General features: G+C 45.1%; 1 protein-coding gene across 1 annotated transcript in view; it reads right to left on the minus strand.

Annotated features, from left to right (window-relative positions):
- LOC126336038 (voltage-dependent T-type calcium channel subunit alpha-1G-like) overlaps window positions 1-23,534 on the minus strand; it is a 741,513-nt gene that overhangs the window by 104,012 nt on the left and 613,967 nt on the right. Inside the window, exons 24-26 of the mRNA XM_049999518.1 lie at window positions 21,790-22,000; window positions 9,094-9,295; window positions 5,518-5,773 (exon numbers count right to left, since the gene is read on the minus strand). Coding sequence (XP_049855475.1) covers window positions 5,518-5,773; window positions 9,094-9,295; window positions 21,790-22,000 — 669 coding nt within the window. The remainder of the gene's footprint in view (window positions 1-5,517; window positions 5,774-9,093; window positions 9,296-21,789; window positions 22,001-23,534) is intronic.

Here is a 23,534-nt window from a genome sequence, read left to right on the forward strand (position 1 = left end):
ATTGTGGCCAAGATAGATACGAAGCCCACGCCTACTACAGTAGTACAAGTTTATATGCCAACTAACTCTGCAGATGACAAAGAAATTGATGAAATGTATGATCAAACAAAAGAAATTATTCAGGAAGTGAAGGGAGGCGAAAATTTAATAGACATGGGTGACTGGAATTCAAGGGTAGGAAAAGGGAGAGAAGAAAACATAGTGGGTGAATATGGATTGGGGGAGAGAAATGAAAGAGAAAGCCGTCTGGTAGAATTTTGCGCAGAGCATATCATAATCATAGCTAACACTTGGTTCAAGAATCATAAAAGAAGGTTGTTTACATGGAAGAACCCTGGAGATACTAGAAGGTATCAGATAGATTACATAATGGTAAGACAGAGATTTAGGAACCAGGTTTTAAATTGTAAGACATTTCCAGGGGCAGATGTGGACTTGACCACAATCTGTTGGTTATGAACTGTAGATTAAAACTGAACAAACTGCAAAAAGGTGGGTGCAACCGTTGGGTAAGTCCTTCATGTCCACTCTCAAGTTTCACTATAGTGAGAATGTTAGGCAATGAATGCTCCATAATGATAAACCACTTGGTCCTTATCAGGTAGGTGAACTGTTTGGAAAAGCATACCTAAGGTGCCAGAGTGGTCAAATAGCTGTGAATGGGTTTGAAGTTTGTGGGACTTTCCCGTGAAATCGAAGTGTTTTGTCAGATGTCGACTTTGGGCCCTCAAACATGGAACAGTTGGATGTTAGCACCTTCCAGACACATAAAGGAAGGAAGCGTTCTAAATCAAAACCAAGTTTACTGTCTCAAGAAAACCAGCCTGATAACACAGACGGCTCGCCCAGAATACATGCCAGGCCCCTACTGGTCTACACAAGGCTCACACCAGCGACCAGAGCCACCACATACCATGTGCCAAAGACCTACCAGAAGCTGGCCCTAGCAGTGCGTCCCACTTTTCAATAGGAAACATTAAGATATCATCCAAGGACATTTTTCCAGTTCCAAAAAATAAGAGAAACAACAAAGAAAGTATCTAAGCCAGGAAAGGCAGCTGTAATTACAGCATTTCCCTACAAAATAGGCTATATTTGAAAGAAGCTCAAAAAAGCTCGAAGGAAAGGAAGCTGATAAAAAAAGGAAAATGAAAATAAAGGAGGAAAAAGAAGTGGACAAAAAAGGAAGATCGAAAGTGATGCCATAAAAGAGAATACGAAGAACGTGAAATGTGGGAAAGGTGTTGAGAAAACAAAGAAACAAGGAATAAAAAGCAAAACGCCACCAGTGAAGCGAAAATTGATCATCGATCTACAATCATCATCCTAGAGCTCAGAGGAGGGATCGATAGACTCTGAGAAGTCAGTTCTAGGCCCGTGTTTTGGTGTTGAAGGGCCTTGAGAGGAAGATGCTACCTGCCTTTTATGTGAGGGGCTATATTCCAAAGACACTAAAGGAGAGCTATGGATCCAGTGCCTAATGTGCGAGATGTGGGCGCAAAACGAGTGTGCTGGCTGCGGAACAGAGCGTTATATTTGTGATTTCTGCGGACCCTAAATTAACAGCTTATGATAAACATGTCTTAGTATCAAGGGTTTGCTATTTTATAATTACTCTTTTTTTATTCTGTATTTTATGGCCTTCATTGGACCACTCTAGTCAAAAATACAAAGTTGTAAACAAGTTGTTACACAGGGATACAATTTGGCTCAACAATAACTTAATATGATGAAACGGGCGTGAGTCGTGCTTCGGTAGCTCAGATGGTAGAGCACTTGCCCGCGAAAGGCAAAGGTCCCGAGTTCGAGTCTCGGTCGGGCACACAGTTTTAATCTGCCAGGAAGTTTCATATCAGCGCACACTCCGCTGCAGAGTGAAAATCTCATTCTGGAAACATCCCCCAGGCTGTGGCTAAGCCATGTCTCCGCAATAACCTTTCTTTCAGGAGTGCTAGTTCTGCAAGTTTCGCAGAAGAGCTTCTGTAAAGTTTGGAAGATAGGAGACGGATACTGGCAGAAGTAAAGCTGTGAGTACCGGGCGTGAGTCGTGCTTCGGTAGCTCAGATGGTAGAGCACTTGCCCGAGAAAGGCAAAGGTCCCGAGTTCGAGTCTCAGTCGGGCACACAGTTTTAATCTGTCAGGAAGTTTCATATCAGCGCACACTCCGCTGCAGAGTGAAAATCTCATTCTGGACTTAATATGATATTTAGGTAACATAATTATTAGAGTCTTTTCTTATATGAAAGGTGTTTTACTCTTCTGTCTGCCCAATATTTCTTCATTCTTTCAGATACTACCTTTCTTTCTTCATCTGAGACCACTCTTCCTGTACTCCTTTTATTGATTTTCATTTGTAGTCTGGTTTGGGGGTCTTGCAGCATTCTGGTTTTGTCTGTCTTGTTTTTTAGGTTATCTACTGTAATTTGGAGTTCTTTTATATCTTCCTTAATTTCTCTTATCCATTTAATGTCGCTCTTGCTATTCCACAATTTTTGTATTATTTTTTTACTAATTCTGTTTTCTAAAGTTCTCATCAGATACCCCAAGAATGAGATGCGTTTCTTCCTCATCGTGCTCATGACTGGTTCTATTTTCTTATATACTGTTTTATTTGATGCTATTCTCCAAAGTCAATTTATTTTATACTTTTTTGGTTTTGTAGGGTAGTCCATATTACCACCGAATTTTCATTTTTTGACAACATGTCATATTGATTTAACCTAAAAATATGTGTTTGGCTTTTTTATAACATAATAAAGATAATTTTTTGTGGTTTTCAGCACACTGCAGTAATGTTGGAATTTATGGTTTAAAAATAAAGTAGTAGCCCATAATATCACCTCCACCTTTGCATAGTAAGTTAGCAGTGCGTTAATAAGAGTTGTTACGGATTTCACACGTTATAGAAACAGTATTTTTTGGTGTGTCTTTCATTATTTGTTTGTCTGTAATTGAAGGTTTCTAATTGTAAGTGAACGAATTGATTATGAATAGTAATAGATGGATATAATATTGACGAGTACTTTGACATGATGTTATTGAAAATTACACTTCAGTGTTCAAAAGGTGAAATTACTACATAAGTCCTACCTAATGATATAACAATTAAGCAACCTGAATCAGCTTCACTGTCGTGTGAAAGATAACTACATTAGATCTTGGAATCATCTGAATAATGAGCTGTTACGTTTCATAGTCTACCATACGCTGCCACACCTCTGACAGACTGCCTGTCGCAGATCCGTTCGTAGGTCAAGAGTCTGTATCCGCATAACCAGAGTTGGTCGTACGGGAAGCAGTTGGAAACCAGTAAACCACAGATTCTTTAAAGAATCGAAATCGCATTTATAAAACGGATTAAAACGTTTTATTACTTTACAAATGAGTTAATGTGCTAAATACTTGACTTTAAGCGTGTAAGCGATGAAGAAGTGTAGAAAAGCTTTGCAATTATGTTTGAAGTTTGTTGGAAGTCGACAAAGTGCTCATATTATGAAACACTGGGTAAACATAGTCTGAGTAATTTACTCTCCGTTTTAAGCAAAGGATAGTTTTAAACGCATCTCAAAGTTTATAACGTTGTATCTCCGGAAGTGCATCTTGTGAATGATATAATTTTTCACGTACATCTACATCTACATCTACATCTACATGACTACTCTGCAATTCACATTTAAGTGCTTGGCAGAGGGTTCATCGAACCACAATCATACTATCTCTCTACTATTCCACTCCCGAACAGCGAGCGGGAAAAACGAACACCTAAACCTTTCTGTTCGAGCTCTGATTTCTCGTATTTTATTTTGATGATCATTCCTACCTATGTAGGTTGGGCTCAACAAAATATTTTCGCATTCGGAAGAGAAAGTTGGTGACTGAAATTTCGTAAAAAGGTCTCGCCGCGACGAAAAACGTCTATGCTGTAATGACTTCCATCCCAACTCGTGTATCATATCTGCCACACCCTCTCCCCTATAACGCGATAATACAAAACGAGCTGCCCTTTTTTGCACCCTTTCGATGTCCTCCGTCAATCCCACCTGGTAAGGATCCCACACCGCGCAGCAATATTCTAACAGAGGACGAACGAGTGTAGTGTAAGCTGTCACTTTAGTGGACTTGTTGCATCTTCTAAGTGTCCTGCCAATGAAACGCAACCTTTGGCTCGCCTTCCCGGCAATATTATCTATGTGGTCCTTCCAACTGAAGTTGTTCGTAATTTTAACACCCAGGTACTTAGTTGAATTGACAGCCTTGAGAATTGTACTATTTATCGAGTAATCGAATTCCAACGGATTTCTTTTGGAATTCATGTGGATCATCTCACACTTTTCGTTATTTAGCGTCAACTGCCACCTGACACACCATACAGCAATCTTTTCTAAATACAGCGAAATATGTACTAGGTGATCAAAAAGTCAGTATAAATTTGAAAACTTAATAAAGCGCGGAATAATGTAGATAAAGAGGTAAAAATTGACCCACATGCTTGGAATGACATGGGGTTTTATTAGATGCAGGATGGCGCTCAACGCCATATTGCTACACGCGTGAAAGATCTCTTGCGCGCGTCGTTTGGTGATGATCGTGTGCCCAGACGCCAGTTTCGTTATGCTTGGCCTCCCAGGTCCCAAGACTTCGGTCCGTGCGATTATTGGCTGTGGGGTTACCTGAAGAGGCAAGTGTATCATGATCGACCGACATCTCTAGGGATGTTGAAAGACAACATCCGACGCCAATGCCTCGCCATAACTCCGGACATGCTTTACAGTGCTGTTCACAACATTATTCCTCGACTACAGCTATTGTTGAGGAATGATGATGGACATATTGAGCATTTCCTGTAAAGAACATCATCTTTGCTTTGTCTTACTTTGTTATGCTAATTATTGATATTCTGATCAGATGAAGCGCCATCTGTCGGACATTTTTTGAACTTTTGTATTTTTTTGGTTCTAATAAAACCCTATGTAATTCCAAGCACGTGTGTCAATTTGTACCTCTCTATCTACATTATTCCGTGATTTATTCAGTTTTCAAATTTGTACTGGCTTTTTGATCGCCCAGTAGATACTGACTGCAAAATGTGTTGCGAATAGAGTTACTATATAAAAATAGTAAAGAAGTAATAAATCGAAAACGTCATACCTCATGCGGCAGTTTGACTGCATGAACAGTGAACATGTTATATGCGATAAGCTTTTTTCGTTTCATCATTTCGTAGGAAGTGCTTGAGAAAAATAATTTTGGGAGAGATTGGAACTGTGTGTGAAATCGTTAAGTACTTTTATTCTCAAACAGTTGACGAAAATAATGTGAGCCGTAGGCTTCGCTGCCTCGAGACACATAGATGGCTGTAACGAAGAATGTCTGAAGGGACTTTGTGACAAAGAGGAGCGCAGTATCCTTGTGAGGGAAGGCTAGAGATTACGCAAGTAGTTTTATTTAGTCGAAGGAAGGATTCACTCAGTCGGAACGTGTTACGGTGGGCTAGCAGCGCCTGCGCATTCACGTTACCTGTTGCGCGGAGGGAACATGTAGAGCGAATAGTCGTCGCGCTCTTTCAGGCAGCCGCGGGGCTCGAAGAACATGAAGATTTTCTTGATGGCCTCCGGCGGTGTGGGTGTTGCGCCTTCGGCGGAGCCCGAGCTGAGCGAGCCGTGGGGCGACGCCCGACTGCCGCCCCCGCCGCCGTTTCCGCCCCCGGCTCCGCCGCTGTCGTCCGGCACGGCCGCAGCTCCCACGCGAGGCAGTGGCGAGCCCTCGGCCATTCCTGCAACACGAATGCTGATCGTGTCTCCGTACATTGTTAACTCTTTCAGAACCTCTGCCTACAACTGTGTACATTAATGTTTACTTTGTATTAGCTGCAAACAGAAATACTTTTCCTCAATGGAAACCTCATGTACACAATTGTGAATGTTCAGTGCTTTCACCATGCATAAGTGCTGCCACCTGTTGGACACAACAATGAAAAAATCAACAAGTGAATGTAGCATTACACAGCAGTTTGTGGCCACGAGAAGACACATAAGTGGTTGGTTAGTTATATTCCACTGTATAATTGAAAACTATACGTGTTACTTTGCATGTTAATTATTGAATGATAAGATTATTTATGAAAACAGTGAATGTTTCAAAATTGATTACTTTAGTCCGCAAAAAGAAGCCAAGAGTAGAAAGCATATTTGGAAAACTGGTATTACATCTAAAATCATTAAAAAATCATCTAAGAGCATTAGAGCACAAAGAAAAATTTGCCTTCCTCCACAAAAATTCAGGTCTGAAAGGGTTAAGTAGGCAGGTGGTCAAGTAGTATTGGCTGAATCGAAGGGAAAACAACAATGTAGGATGGAGAGTGTCGCAAAAGTGGTAGGGCCGCCCTCTTCTTCTTCCTGCCTTCATTACTTCGCAAAATCAAGATCTAAGTATGTTTTACCAAACCAATTCACCAAGTCACTGAATGTTTAGTTTTAATTGTTTGCACCTTTAACACAACAGGATTATCCAAACTTAACGCGTTTGCACTTTGCACTTCATAGTGATAGGGCAATGGCTGGCTTTAAGAACCGATTGGTCAGTCTACCCTTTTTTTCATTCAGTCGGTGTTTTCACTCGAATGAGACAGTCGAATGAAACAACCGGAAACGTCAGCTATATGAATTTCATTCAGTCTCCGGGTTTGAGTGATTAGAGTTGCATACTTTTCAGCCTTTTCGGTTACGTATGAACCATGACTAGGGTTGTCAACTTTTTTTGTAGACAAATGATGTATCTTATTTCAAGTGGAGGCGAATAAAAAGTATATTTTTATTTCAAAATTTTGTGTGTTTATTTATTTAAATGCGAATTTTTTATACTTCTGACATTAAATATGGATTTTTAGTTGGTTTTAAAACATTAATTATTGAGATAAACTAAAGATCTTTATATAAATATATTTTCAATTACTTTTAATTTAAATTTATTGAAGCTTTGTATCCCTCTTCCTCCTGGTTTGTACTCTCTGCCGATAATTCTGTTTTGGTAAATGCTGAAATGGCGTGAAAAGAAAACATAATTTTTAAAAAATTGTTTGTCGACTTAATCGCTTGCTTTTCAAGCATGTGCTGCAGCTTATCAGAAGAATTTTATTTTTCATTTTTGAGGGGAATATTTATCATCAATCGTTAATTTTGTTTGAATTTCTTTAATTAATACTATCTCACAATGTTCTGGGTGCTTCACTATTCTTTTTTTAAGTTTCCGTGTACTTGACGATCTGCGTGGACCCTATACTTTTCAGCCTTTTCGGTTATGTAAGAACCATGACTAGGGTTGTCAACTTTTTTTGGAGACAAGTGATGTATCTTATTTCAAGTGGAGGCGAAAAAAAGTATATTTTTAAAAATAAATTATTTCCAAAATTTGTGTGTTTATTTATTTAAACGCGAATTTTTCATACTTCTGGCATTAAATATGGATTTTTAGTTGGTTTTAAAACATTAATTATTGAGATAAACTAAAGATCTTTATGTAAATAGGTTATCAATTACTTATAATTTAAATTTATTGAAGCTTTGTATCTCTCTTCCCACAGGTTTGTATTCTCTGCCGATAATTTTGTTTTGGTAAATGTTGAAGTGGCGTGAAAAGAAAGCATAGCTTTTTTTAAAAAATTGTTTGTCGACGTAATCGCTTGCTTTTCAAGCATGTACTGTCGCTTATCAGAATAATTTTATTTTTTATTTTTGAGGGGAATATTTATGATCAATCGTTAATTTTGTCTGAATTTCTTTAATTAATACTGTCTCACAATATTCTGGGTGCTTCACTATCCTTTTGTTTAGGTTTCCGTGTACTTTACCATCTATGTGGACCCTATTAAACAAGTAATAGGTTTCTGGAACGTATTTCCAGGGTGGGACTTGTAATGGTACTTGCATTACGTAACCATTGCGGCTCCTTACCTCAACCTCTCGATACCAGCAATATCCACTGTGTTTCTGTAAAGTGGTTAAGATATTTCTAAGACAGCATTCAGATTTGATTTCATTAATGTAGAGATACTTTGATACATCGATATGCTTATGTTGCAATGATATTATTCTTATGTGTATTCTTTCTTTTGTCACTATGATCTTTGTCGTACTTGTAACTCTGATTTTTGGGAGCGTAAGCGATGGGTAGATCACATAACTAATGAGGAAGTATTGAATAGAATTGGGGAGAAGAGAAGTTTGTGGCACAACTTGAGTAGGAGAAGGGATCGGTTGGTAGGACATGTTCTGAGGCATCAAGGGATCACCAATTTAGTATTGGAGGGCAGCGTGGAGGGTAAAAATCGTAGATGGAGACCAAGAGATGAATACACTTAGCAGGTTCAGAAGGATGTAGGTTGCAACAGGTACTGGGAGATGAAGAAGCTTGCACAGGATAGAGTGCTGCATCAAACCAGTCTCAGGACTGAAGACCACAACAACAACAACAAGCGGTGATTAAAGAATCAAGTCTTGATCGTCATGTTACAAAGATGCAAATTGTAGTCAGTTTATAAAATGTGATCTTTTAAGTGTGGAAGATATTTTCAAGTATGTTTTATAGTATGATGTTTTGTGTGTTACGTGATACTGCAACAAAAGTAATAAAAAAGAAGTGTAACCTAAATTTGGAGTGCGGATTACTTTTTTACATCGCCATTGTGTTAACTTTCAAAGGTTTAATCTTCAAGAATGGTTTGTGAAACACATCTATAAAATTTTTGAATATCGCAGAATAACACCTAGGCTTCTTTGCATCCGTGCTTGGAATCATCACTACCTACATTTTTCGACGATTGAGCCATGAGTTTACAACAAGACCAGCGTGGGAAACGCGAAAAGACGAGTGCCTGGTTTATCCATTATTTCATGAAATGGCTTTATTAACTGTGCTCTAATGACACCTGCCACGTAATATAACTTTGTTGTTGCCCGAAAATGCAATATTTAGCAGCGTGAGCAGCACTACAAATCATAATTTTTGACCTTTGTTGTGGTAGGGTTGTTAGAGACTGGAATTGGAACGAAATTCGGCTGATTTGTATAGTGAAAAATGAGCCGGCCGGTGACGTACCTCTGGCGACGAGGGCGTTGACGCACTTGGGCTGCGGCAGCTCGTCGTCCGCCCTGCAGGAGACGAGCGACGCCTGCGGGGACAGCGGCTTGTGGCACGACGCCGCACCAGCTGCCGACGCCGCCGCCGACGTCGCCGACGTCACCGACCCAGGCGACGACACCAGCGAGCCGTGCCTCGACACTCCAGCCGGCGTCGACACCTGTGGTCCGGTCAGAGCACACGATTTTCATTATTTACTGACATGGTGAGGGCGCAGACAAGCGATCTCTGAAAATGTTAGCTTTAAAGAATCCTTAAACGTTATAAAATGGATGTACTTACACTACTGGTCATTAAAATTTCTACACTAAGAAGAAATGTAGATGATAAACGGCTATTCATTGGAAAAATCTATTATAGTAGAACTGACATGTGATTATATTTTCACGAAATTTCGGTGCATAGATCCTGACAAATCAGTACCCAGAACAACCACATCTGGCCGTAATAACGGCGTTGATACGCCTGGGCATTGAGTCAAACAGAGCTTGGATGGCGTGTACAGGTACAGCTGCCCATGCAGCTTCAACACGATACCACAGTTCATCAAGAGTAGTGACTGTCGTATTGTGACGAGACAGTTGCTCGGCCACCATTGACCAGACGTTTTCAATTGGCGAGAGATCTGGAGAATGTGCTGGCCAGGGCAGAAGTCGAACATTTTCTGTATCCAGAAAGGCCCGTACAGGACCTGCAACGTGCGGTCGAGCGTTAACCTGCTCAAATGTAGGGTTTCGCAGGGAACGAATGAAGGGTAGAGCCACGGGTCGTAACACATCTAAAATGTAACGTCCACTGTTCAAAGTGTCGTCAATGCGAACAAGAGGTGACCGAGACGTGTAACCAATGGCACCCCATACCATCACACATGGTGATACGCCAGTATGGCCATGACGAATACACGCTTCCAATGTGCGTTCACCGCGATGTCGCCAAACATGGATGCGACCATCATGATGCTGTAAACAGAACCTGGATTCACCCGAAAAAATGACGTATTGCCATTCGTGCACCCAGGTTCGTCGTTGAGTACACCATGGCAGGCGCTCCTGTCAGTGATGAGCGTCAAGGGTAACCGCAGCCATGCTCTCCGAACTTATAGTCCGTGCTGCTGCAAACATCTTCGAACTGTTCGTGCAGATGGTTGTTGTCTTTCAAACGTTCCCATCTGTTGACCCAGGGATCGAGACGTGGCTGCACGATCCGTTACAGCCATGCGGATAAGATGCCTGTCATCTCGACTGCTAGTGATACGAGGTCGTTGGGATCCAGCACGGCGTTCCGTGTTACCCTCCTCAACCCACCGATTCGATATTCTGCTAAGAGTAATTGGATCTCGACCAATGCGATCAGCAAGGTCGCCATACGAAAAACCGCAATCGCGATGGGCTACAATCCGACCTTTACAAAGTCGGAAACGAGATGCCACGCACTTCTCCTCCTTACAGGAGGCAGAACAACAACGTTGCACGAGGCAAGGCCGGTCAACTGCTGTTTGTGTATGAGAGATCGGTTGGAAACTTTTCTCTTGTCAGCAAGTTGTAGGTGTCGCCACCAGCGCCAACCTTGTGTGAATTCTCTGAAAAGTTAATCATTTGCATATCACCGCATCTTCTTGCTGTCGGTTAAATTCGCGTCTGTTGCACGTCATCTTCATGGTGTAGCAATTTTAATGGCCAGTGTTGTGTATACTGAGGTCACTAAAGTCACAGGATACCTCTCAATATAGTGTCGGACCTCCTTTTGCCCGGGGTGCAGCAACTCGACGTGGCATGGACTCAACAAGTCGCTGGAAGTCCCGTACAGAAATACTGAGCCATGCTGCCGCTATAGCCGTCCATAATTTCGAATGTGTTGTTGGTGCAGGATTTTGTGCACGAACTGACCTCTGGATTATGTCCTATAAATATTTGATGGGATTCGCGACGGGCGATCTGGGTGGTGTAATGCATATATGCGTTCCCTTCACGAGTTTAAGCCAAGTGCCGGCCGGTGTGGCCGAGCGGTTCTAGGCGCTTCAGACTGGATCCGCGCGACCGCTACGGTCGCAGGTTCGAATCCTGCCTCGGCCATGGATGTGTGTGATCTCCTTAGGTTAGCTAGGTTTAAGTATTTCTAAGTTATAGGGCACTGATGACCTCAGATGGTAAGTCCCTTAGTGCTCAGAGCCATTTTGTTTAAGCCAAGTATTACGCACATTTTACGATCGGGAATGCTCAGTAGGAGCCAGGCTGCATGTACATTTAACAATTAAGCGTCAGCAAGAGCATAAGTCATGAAATCATAGGAAACCAACAGCGATAATGCCCACACAGTAAATTATATGTGTACCAAGTTCGGTTGAAATTGGTCAAGTGGTTTAGGATGAGATGTGGAACATACATACATACGTACATACATACACTACTGCCCATTAAAATTGCTACACCACAAAGATGACGTGCTACCGACGCGAAATTTAACCGAGAGGAAAAAGATGCTGTGATATGCAAATGATTAGCTTTTCAAAGCATTCACACAAGGTTGGCGCCCGTGGCGACACCTACAACGAGCTGACATGAGGAAAATTTCCAACCGTCTTTACACACAAACAGCAGTTGACCGGCGTCGCCTGGCGAAACTTTGTTATGATGCCTCGAGTAAGGAGGAGAAATGCGTACCATCACATTTCCGCCTTTGATAAAGGTCGGATTGTAGCCTATCGCGATTGCGGTTTATCATATCGCGACATTTCTGCTCTCGTTGGTAGAGAAACGTTGTTGTGATGCCTCGTGTAAGGAGGAGAAATGCGTACCATCACATTTCCGCCTTTGATAAAGGTCGGATTGTAGCCTATCGCGATTGCAGTTTATCGTATCGCGACATGACTGTTAGCAGAATGTGGAATCGGTGGGTTCAGGAGGGTAATACGGAACGCCGTGCTGGATCCCAACGGACTCATATCATTAGGAATCGAGATGACAGGCATCTTATCTCCAAGGTTGTAACAGATCGTGCAGCCACGTCTCGATCCCTGAGTCAACAGATGGGGACGTTTACCAGACAACAACCATCTGCACGAACAGTTCGCGACGTTTGCAGCAGCACGAACTATCAGCTCGGAGACCATGGCTGTGGTCACCCTTGACGTTGCATCACAGACAGGAGCGCCTGCGATGGTGTACTCAACGACGAACCTGGGTGCACGAATGGCAAAACGTCATGTTTTCGGATGGATCCAGGTTCTGTTTACAGCATCATGATGGTCGCATCCGTGTTTGGCGACATCGCGGTGATCGCACATTGGAAGCGTGTATTTGTCATCGCCATACTGGCGTATCACCATGCGTGATGGTATGGAGTGCCATTGGTTACACGCCCCGGTCACCTCTTGTTCGCATTGACGGCACTTTGAACAGTGGACGTTACATTTCAGATGTGTTACGACTCGTGGCTCTACCGTCATTCGATCCCTGCGAAACCCTATATTTCAGCAGGATAATGCACGTCCTGTACGGGCCTTTCTGGATACAGAAAATGTTCGACTGCTGCCCTGGCCAGTACATTCTCCTGACCTCTCACCAATTGAAAACGTCTGGTCAATAGTGGCCGTCACAATACGCCAGTCACTACTCTTGATGAACTGTGGTATCTTGTTGAAGCTGCATCGGCAGCTCTACCTGTGCACGCCCAGGCGTATCAAGGCCGTTATTACGGCCAGAGGTGGTTATTCTGGGTACTGATTTCTCAGGATCTATGCACCCAAATTGCGTGAAAATGTAATCACATGTCAGTTCTAGTATAATATATATGTCCAATGAATACCCGTTTACCATCTGCATTTCTTCTTGGTGTAACAATTTTAATGGCCAGCAGTGTATAAAACAACTTCAGACGTCTGATTACTTTACAGATGAGTTAATACGTTTAACATTTCACTTTTACTGTGTAAGCGAGAAGAAGCTTAGGAAAGATTTGAAATTATACTTAAAAGTTTGTTGGAAGTTGCTAAGTGCTATCGTTATCTACATTTACATCTACACAATTATTACGCAAGCCACCGCACGGTGGCTTCCTGATCCACCCTGAAATGGAGCGAGAGAAAAGCGACTGTGTATATGTTTCCACATGAGCCCTAATTTTTCGTACCTTATCTTCGTGATCCTTAAGCGTAATTTTTGCTGGCGGCATTAGAATCATGCTGCAGACAGCTTCAAATGCAATAGTTGTCCTTGAAAAGACCATCACTTTCCCTCCAGGGCTTCCCATTTGAGTTCTCGAAGCATTTCCGTCACACTCGCGTGTTGTTCGAACCTACCGGTAACAAATCTAGCACACTACCTCTGAACTGCTTCGATGTCTTCTTTTAATCCGACCTCATATGGATCCTAAACGCAGTACTCAAGAATAGGTCGCACTAGCGTCCTATATGCGGTCTCGTTTAATGATGAACCACACTTTCCCAAAATTTCCCCCATAAACCGAGGTCTTCTCTACCACAATCCTGACATGTTCGTTCTATTTCATATCCCTTTGCAAAGTTATCCACCAGACATTTAAACGAGACGACTGCATCAAGCAGGTCACTACTAATACTGTATCCGAACATTACGGTTTTTTTTATCCCTACTTAGCTGCATTAACTTACATTTTTTCTAAAATGAGGTTTTGCACTCTGCAGCGGAGTGTGCGCTGATATGAAACTTCCTAACAGATTAAAATTGTGTGTCGGACCAAGACTCGAACTCGGGACCTTTGTCTTTCGTGTTTTTTTTTCGTTTTTATTTTTTTATTTTAATTTCTTTGTTTTTTATTTTGTTCTCAAGCCCTAAACATCTTTTTTTTGTTCTTTTAACATTTTCTTTTCTTTTTGAAAACCCTTTAACAAAATGGAACTAAAAAAAACCAAGTGTCACCGCCACTTTTCGACCTATAACAAATAAATCTGGTCCACTTCAGGCGTTGGCTCCTGACTAAACCTACCCCAGAGAGCTGCCTATATACCAGGAGTAATATGGGAATTCAAGGTTAGGCCTATCCTTACAAACAAAACAAAATCTTCCTTTTTCTGAATTTTATTTTTATTTTTATTGTTGTTATGTTATTTTTTTTTGGTTTAGTTTCGTTGTGTAATTGATCACAGACCTTCTGCGCCCCTCTGGCAATATGCTGAGTCACGTCTTCTCGAAATTGATGTGTTCTGTTCAATTGTTCGAAATGTTCATTGGTTCAAACAGGAAACCTTCTTCTCTCTTGGCTTAACACATTCCAGCTGCGAGGCGGGTCGTGGAAAGCACTCCCAAGGAAGTTCGAGAAAAATAGTCTGTATTTTGGGCGACGGACGACGACATAATGACGGTCATTGAGGTATGTCCAAAAATCGAGTACAGAGTCTGTCCAAATAGGTAGCGAATGGCATGTCCGCGAATCCAGTTCACAGCATTGGTCTTCGTTCGAGGAAAATATTCACGTTCCGGAAATAATAATGAAAGGGGAGCAATCCGATCCGGAATGTCCCGCGTTAGAAAAGCGACAAGTGCCAAACCTCCGCCGCCGGTCCGCAAACAAACCGATGTTCATCATTGTCTGGCACTCCACACGTGGAACAGAGAGGTGACTGGGCGAGGTGTATACGATGAAGGCGAAATTGGTTGACTTGCTTACCATTGACAGTTAGGTACCAGACAGATTGAACATTCGTGTCAAGGTAACGGGCGAAAACCGCGCGCCATACATGACGCCAGTCAACCTGGTGGAACTTTTGTTCAATCGGGTTAGGTGGACGACCTAATTGGAGGACATTGTATACTGCCTTTGTCTTGAGTAAAAGCTGTCTTGGTAAGGTGAGGCGTAGATAACTGAGTTCAAGAAAGAAGTATCGTATATAATGGAACTGGGCCGGAACATCCGAGATCATCACTGGGGCTGACAGTGAGACCGGCGAATATGCCGACAGGAGGAGACCAGTGAGGCTCGTTGGGCAACGTGTCCATACCGTCATCTGGGAGCCGACAAATAGGGCGCGAGCTCTATCCGGCACGTGAAACAGACCTATCCCACCTCGTTCACGGGGAAGAGTAAGGGTTGCATAGTTAACTTTGAACAACAGCCCAGAGCTGACGAAAGATGCCATCGCTGCCAACATGCGACGTGCCACAGTAAGCGGGAAAGGTAGAACTTGTGCTACATGGGGAACTCGGGATGCGATATATACACTGACATATCGAGCTCGAAGGCGATGGTCCATAAGACCTGCTCTGATCATTAAAATGAGACGTCGGTAGTTGATGGCGGCTGAACGCCGGAGATCAGATGAAAAATCTATTCCCAAACAGCGAATGGTATCAACGGTGGTGAGGGGTGTAACGCACTCCACAGGGAGTCCCGTGCCAATGAACATAACTTGTGACTTATGAACGTTTAAAGAGCTACCCGACGCCTCACCATAAGTCGCTACCCACGTCAAAACAGCTCGAAATTCGTCGGCATTAAGTAAACAGATGACTACATCGTCAGCATAGGCCGTGCAACAGAATCGGTATCGATCTATGGACAACCCTACCAAACGTTATCTGAGTCCACATAGCAAGGATTCCAAGTAAAAGGCGTACAAAATCGCTGATAGAGGGCAACCTTGACGTACGGATCGACCTATTTTTATCGGAGGAGTGAGTCTGCCATTGTATATAATCCTGGAAGAGGCACCCCGCAGAAGGCGCATCACTACCGTGATAACGGCGACTGGGAAACCCATATGGTGGAGAACGGCCGTAAGGAACGAATGGTCAACCCTATCAAAAGCTTGACTGAAGTCCAAAGACGCAAGTGCCCCAGAGAGGCGTTGTGCCTGGGTAACGGCGATCATATCCCTGTAGCGGCATAAAGCCGTGCGGATATTATTATCCCCTCCCAAAGATGCTTGGTCTGGCGACACAACATATCGGGCAACGTTTTTAAGTCGTGTCGCCAAAAGGCGAGTGAAGATTTTCATATCACTGTTAAGGAGAGTGAGGGGCCGATAATCACTGATATTGTTACCACCATGCGGTTTATGTACAGGAATAATAATTTCTTCCATGAAAGCGTCCGGTACAGGTACTTCCGGAGGCATCAGTTCCCGACAGATGGAGGTGAAGGTGGACTCAAAAAATCACGGAAGGTGCGATAAAATTCGAGGGGAAGACCGTCGGGTCCTGGGGAGCGATTGATGGTTCCTGCCCGGATCGCATCGCGAACTTCATCATCAGTCACCTCTGACACCAAGTCAATCGCCGCATCTCCTGTGATATCACCGAAGTTGAGCTGTGAGACTTCCTCGATCAACTCTGGGGAATGTGGAATTGCGGCGTACAGCTGCTGGTAGTGGGCGTGAAGCACATTCCCTATTGCAGATTGGGTTACGTAGCGACGCCCTTCTTGGTCTGTTAGGACGGGAATCAATTTTCGGCGTCGATGTTGGCGTTCTTGGATGATATGGTACATAGATGGATGTTCATGAGGCACGCGATCAGCAGTACGAGATCGTACTATCGCTCCTTCCAAATGCCTTCGCATGAGATTGGAGATTTGGGCCTTAGCATGGTTCATCCTTGTATGGCGCTCAGGGGAGGGTGGCATAGTGGAGCATTCTCGTCGGATCCTGTAGTAAAAGCCCATAGTGCTCTTCCTCCAGGCGACAACATCTTTGCCATACCGGATCAAAGTTTTTCGAAGGGCAGGTTTTGCACACTGGTTCCAACAGGATATGGTAGACGGATACGTGGGACGGCGTCTATTACATGTGATCCAAGTGTCTTTTATTAGAAGTCGACAGTCTGGTGAATTAAGAAGTGCCGTGTTCAGTTTCCATAAACCAAGTCCGTGCCATACTGCCTGTCTTGTGAGAACAACGTCACAGAAGTAAGCCTCATGATCTGAGAAAGCAACAGGCCAGATTTCAGCCTGTTGAGTGTGTTGAAGTAGGGATCGCGAGATGTAGATGCGATCCAGTCGGCTAGAGGAGTGCGCAGTGTAGTACGTAAAGCCCAAAAGATCACCGTGAACATGTCTCCACGTGTCGACAAATTGTAGCCGCGTCACGACTGTTTCCAGAGCTGCGCATGGTGAGTGACGCGGCAATTGATCCTGAGGTCGCTGGGTGCAGTTGAAGTCTCTACCCATGACCCAGTCATCGTGCGGCCCCATAAAAAGGGGTGTAACTTCATCTGCGAAGAAGGCATTGCGTTCACTACGGTAGCTGGAGGTTAATCGTTGCGACACGATAATGCTGGTGTTGGAGTCCCACAGGCACAGTTGGGGTTGCTTCTTCAGGAGCGAGAGGTCATCGATCTTGCCGGTCCACCGAAGACGTTGCTGTTGTGGAGAATTTTGCGGGCGAGGGTGCAACCGATGGGGGCGCCCCATCATCAGCAGCGTCCACCCCAGTCCCTTCGATCTCCACGTCGTCTGCCCAGGAGACTGATACTGCGGTAGGGTACCGGCTGTGTACATCATCAACGTCGACCTGTGGGGGCGACGGCGCCAGTAAGGAGGGGTGATCGTTGCCACTGGTCTCCTGTGGCGGGTCGTTCGCATCAGACCTTTGGTCATCATAGAGCGGTTTGTCGTCCATCTTCGGTTCTGCATCCCTGGTATCCATCCGTAGAATGTATTCATCAGGGGGTGTACCGCTACGTTTCTTTCTCTTTCGTGTCGACCCTTGTTTTCGAACAGGTCGTTCCGAGTCTGATTGCGGGTGGCTTTCGTCTGACTCCGGACCAGTCTGAAGGAAAGCAGAAGTAGGTACCACTCCCGGATCAACGTCCATCTCAGTAGCATTTTCAGTCACAGTGCCGCGATGATGCGGCAGGTCAGGATCTGGCGTCTTTGGCAGCTCAGAAGGAATCTCAGTAGCGGTTGCATCTACCTGATCAGACGACGTCAACGGAGCAGGAAGACCCTGTGTAGAGGTGCTACCTTCCTGGGCAACCTTGGCATATGTGACAGGGATCTGAGTGATCACCGCTGGGGACGCTTCCTCGCCGACCGGCGTCTGGATCAGGCGGCGTCGCATGCAGGCGGATCTGACGTGGCCTTCTTGTCCACAACCCGCACATGTTCGGGGTTGGCCGTCGTACATGACAATGGCTCGCACCCCGTCAATTGTCAGGTATGATGGTATATGTTTTTTCAGTTCAATTTTGACCTGACGCACACCATTAAGGACATGGTAGGTCGTGAAGGTTTGCCATTTTTCCTCTACGTAACCGATGACGTTACCGTATGGTTGTAACGCAGAGACAACTACGTCCTTCGGCACTTCAAAAGGTAGTTCAAACACCCTAATCGTGAGTTGACCGTACTCTGCGAGTTCAAGTGTTACAGCTCCGACGTGACCATCAGAGTATTTGAACTTCAGTCCATTGGCATGGTGGCGAATAACATCTTCACACACCTCGGTGTTTGTCATTTTAATATGAACGACACTACTCGTGATCGAAAAATGGATTCCGAGAACGTGGTTAGGATCTAAACGAACTTCTTCACGTAGGAACGTTTCAACTTCATGCGCACGAGGTCGCGCATGTTCAGCTGGGAAGGAAACTTTAAGGGTCGCACGGCGATAAGCGCTCGACATGTTGGTCACGGTGGACGGACACAAGCCTTAAAGCTACGACGCCAAAGTAAACAACGCCTGCAGCGGAGCACCGGCTGGCGTGTGGGGCCGTTCGCACGCTGCCACGGCCGAGAGACTACTGCCGTGGGTAAGTGCTCTACCAACTGAGCTAACCATGCACCACTCACGACCCGTCCTCACAGCTTCAATTTGGAAGGTGGGAGACGAGGTACTGGCACAACTGAAGCTGTGAGGATGGGTCGTGAGTCGTGCTTGGATAGCTCAGATGGTAGAGCACTTGCCCGCGAAAGGCAAAGGTCCGGCACACAGTTTGAATCTGTCAGGAAGTTATATTTTTATACATTGGTGCTAGTTGCCATTCATTGTACCAAACAGAAAGTTTGTCTAAGTCGTCTTGTATCCTTCTACATTCACTGAACTTCGACTTGGACACACACAACACTGGCTGAATATAAACTGAGTAATTTATGCCCCATTTTAAGCAAAAGATAGTTTTTCACGCATCTCAATGTTTATGACGTCATATCTCCTGAAATACGTGTCTCACTTTGATATAATTTTGGAGATACATTAGATGTTGTATGTAGTTACTGTCTACAAAGTGTATAGCGAATCGAGTTAGCAGTTACGAAGTAACAAATTAAAACGTCACGCTTGCTGGTGAAAATGTGTGAGCGATGAACTTTTTTTCCTTTTATCATTTTACGGGCGATGTCAGCAAGGAAACGTCCGTAAAGGTTTTTAATTATATATAAGGTTTGTTGGAAGCCGCTAAGTGATCTCATTCTAAAATACTGGAGGAATGAAGTCTGTGTATTTGTGCGCCGACAGTTACGCTGCCTCTAGACAAACACACTGTAATACTTACCTTACTGCGTGAAACTTTTAACATAAGATATAGCTCTTAATGAGCAGGTTATGACAGCATTTTAGATTTTTAATTTTAGTAATACGAGGGCTGATAAAAATGTCTGAAGCTGATTTTATCCTGTTGCTTTCGTGATAGTTTCCTACCTGCACCGTGAATTTTGAATAGAGCGAGTTTGTATGTATAATGTCCGTAGTCAGCAGCACTCTCACGTAGGTAGGTTGTAAGTAAAGCTCTATTTTGCAAATGTTCTTTGCATTTCGCATACCAAACAATGAAGTGACGTAAGAGGAGCAGTACGGCGCAATAAAATTCTGTGTTCGTTTAAACAGTGCCGACACTGAAACTTACGAAGAGCTACAGAAAGCGCACGATGAAGGTGCACTATCTCAGAGCTATCTTGTTTAGGTGGTTGAAGGACTTCAAAGAACTCTGACCTGTCTGTGTTAGCCGGCCGCGGTGGTCTCGCGGTTCTAGGCGCGCAGTCCGGAACCGTCCGACTGCTACGGTCGCAGGTTCGAATCCTGCCTCGGGCATGGATGTGTGTGATGTCCTTAGGTTAGTTAGGTTTAAGTAGTTCTAAGTTCTAGGGGACTGATGACCACAGCAGTTGAGTCCCATAGTGCTCAGAGCCATTTGAACCATTTTGTCTGTGTTAAGCAATGGTGTTTCGGCTTCTGCTGTGACTGAAGTCAACATTAACGCGGCTGCTGTGATTGTCCATGAGGATCATCGGATAACAATGCGTAACATCAGTCAATTGTTGAGAATTTCATATGACTGTTTTTACGATAATGCATGATCACTGAGTGAGGCAGCTGAGTGGTTAGCACACAGGACTCGCATTCGGCCATCCTCGTTTAGTTTTTCCGTGATTTCCCTAAATCACTTCAGGCAAATGCTGGGATGATACCTTTGAAAGGGCACGGCCGATTTCCTTTCCCATTCTTCCCTAATCCGATGAGACCGATGTCCCCCGAATCAAGCACCCAACCAGCCACGATCATTTCCATATGACCCATTTTTGTGCCTGTTGAGTGCCTCCTCTGTTGACTTCCGAACGAAAGCGTGTGGGAATAAGACAAGCCGGGGGGGGGGGGGGGGGCTGTATCTCTTTGCTGATGGATGGGATGCCTTTCTGCCATCACCGCTGGTGAGACATGGCTGCATCATTATGATCCTGGAGAAAAACGAGCCAGTATAGCGCGAAATCGCCAGATTCACCTACAACAAAAAAGACGAAAGTTGTTCCACCTGCAGTGAAAGTGGTCGCCATCACATTTTCGCATTATCATACAAAGATTTACTAGCATGCGGTTCCCCCTCACACTACCGTTGGAGCTGCATATTACATGTCAGCATTGGGTAAACTGAGGACACTTATTGCAAGGAAACAGCTAGAACTTTCTCTGAGTGGCGTCTTCATCACGACAATGCACGACCTCATGTCGCAAATAAAGTCATGCAGTTTCTGGCTCAATCCAACATTACATGTGTAGCGCATCCGCCCTTGTAGCTACGATCTTGCACCATGTGATTCTTTTTTAATTCCCATCACTAAAGCCAAAGCTTCGGGACATTCAGATTGAGAACTCTGAAGCAGTACTTAAGAAACGTTAGGCGATTTTCAAGGACCTGACAAATAATGGTCTGACCCTCTTGTTTCTCTTGTTTAAGGACTGGCAGAGGCGCTACGAGAAGTGCATTCAAGTAGGAGTGGAGTACTTTGAAAAATATCATGTTATCATTGAAATGGAGAATAAACATCAATGAAAAAAAAATCGGTCTCAGTCTCTGTTGATCAGCCCTCATAATTGGGCGTAATATTGAAATTCGAAGTTTTGTTGCCCAATGCTGCAACTGGTACCGTGTTCCGGGATAACGTTTTAGTAATATGAGTATGGCGAAAGGGGTGTAAGAAGGGTGTAAATAAAAACAAATTGTAGTATTTATCGAAGATAGCTTCGATATAACGAAGTATCGATACTCTTCTGTTGATGCCGTTCATGAGTAAAGTATCGATACTGTACCTCCGGCAGCGGGAAGAAAGAGGCGCGACCCCGCAGAGAGCCCTGCGGGCTGAGCTGCGGCTTGTTTTTTTTTATCAAAGGTAGATTCAATATGGTATCGATACTTCCCTTTCGATACGGCTGACGAGCAGTGTATCGATACTCTGCTTTGGATACCGTACCTGCGGCAGCGGGCAGTAGGAGGCGTGTCCCCGCAGCGAGCCCTGCGGGCTGAGCTGGCGGCTCGCTCCGTTGCCGCCGCCGCCGCCGCCCCCGCCGCCGCCGCCGCCCCCGCCGCCCGTGTCGTTGCGGATGCTGCCCACCAGCCCGCCGTTGCAGTGAGCGTGCGCGTGCTCCCCGCACTGGCTGCAGCTCCGATGGCTCGTCCTGTCACTGCGGCAAAAAATACATCACAACTGCTGTTACGGCAGCTGCGAACAGAGTAGCGAGGCGCAAAAAAAGCAAGCGAGACCAGCTGACTCCAGCACGTGGAATTCACGTCACAGTCAGATCATCAGAAGCATGGAGTTTCCCGTCAGATATCAGGCAACGTAGTTTCACTACATTTTTCATTATGCTAAAGCTCTACTGGCAACACTCCTGGAAATGGAAAAAAGAACACATTGACACCGGTGTGTCAGACCCACCATACTTGCTCCGGACACTGCGAGAGGGCTGTACAAGCAATGATCACACGCACGGCACAGCGGACACACCAGGAACCGCGGTGTTGGCCATCGAATGGCGCTAGCTGCGCAGCATTTGTGCACCGCCGCCGTCAGTGTCAGCCAGTTTGCCGTGGCATACGGAGCTCCATCGCAGTCTTTAACACTGGTAGCATGCCGCGACAGCGTGGACGTGAACCGTATGTGCAGTTGACGGACTTTGAGCGAGGGCGTATAGTGGGCATGCGGGAGGCCGGGTGGACGTACCGCCGAATTGCTCAACACCTGGGGCGTGAGGTCTCCACAGTACATCGATGTTGTCGCCAGTGGTCGGCGGAAGGTGCACGTGCCCGTCGACCTGGGACCGGACCGCAGCGACTCACGGATGCACGCCAAGACCGTAGGATCCTACGCAGTGCCGTAGGGGACCGCACCGCCACTTCCCAGCAAATTAGGGACACTGTTGCTACTGGGGTATCGGCGAGGACCATTCGCAACCGTCTCCATGAAGCTGGGCTACGGTCCCGCACACCGTTAGGCCGTCTTCCGCTCACGCCCCAACATAGTGCAGCCCGCCTCCAGTGGTGTCGCGACAGGCGTGAATGGAGGGACGAATGGAGACGTGTCGTCTTCAGCGATGAGAGTCGCTTCTGACCAATTATGGTCGTATGCGTGTTTGGCGCCGTGCAGGTGAGCGCCACAATCAGGACTGCATACGACCGAGGCACACAGGGCCAACACCCGGCATCATGGTGTGGGGAGCGATCTCCTACACTGGCCGTACACCTCTGGTGATCGTCGAGGGGACACTGAATAGTGCACGGTACATCCAAACCGTCATCGAACCCATCGTTCTACCATTCCTAGACCGGCAAGTGAACTTGCTGTTCCAACAGGACAATGCACGTCCGCATGTATCCCGTGCCACCCAACGTGCTCTAGAAGGCGTAAGTCAACTACCCTGGCCAGCAAGATCTCCGGATCTGCCCCCATTGAGCATGTTTGGGACTGGATGAAGCGTCGTCTCACGCGGTCTGTACGTCCAGCACGAACGCTGGTCCAACTGAGGCGCCAGGTGGAAATGGCATGGCAAGCCGTTCCACAGGACTACATCCAGCATCTCTACGATCGTCTCCATGGGAGAATAGCAGCCTGCATTGCTGCGAAAGGTGGATATGCACTGTACTAGTTCCGACATTGTGCATGCTCTGTTGCCTGTGTCTATGTGCCTGTGGTTCTGTCAGTGTGATCATGTGATGTAT

The sequence above is a fragment of the Schistocerca gregaria genome, chromosome 2 (assembly GCF_023897955.1).
Source record: "Schistocerca gregaria isolate iqSchGreg1 chromosome 2, iqSchGreg1.2, whole genome shotgun sequence".
In the NCBI taxonomy this organism is placed as follows: Eukaryota; Metazoa; Arthropoda; class Insecta; order Orthoptera; family Acrididae; genus Schistocerca; species Schistocerca gregaria.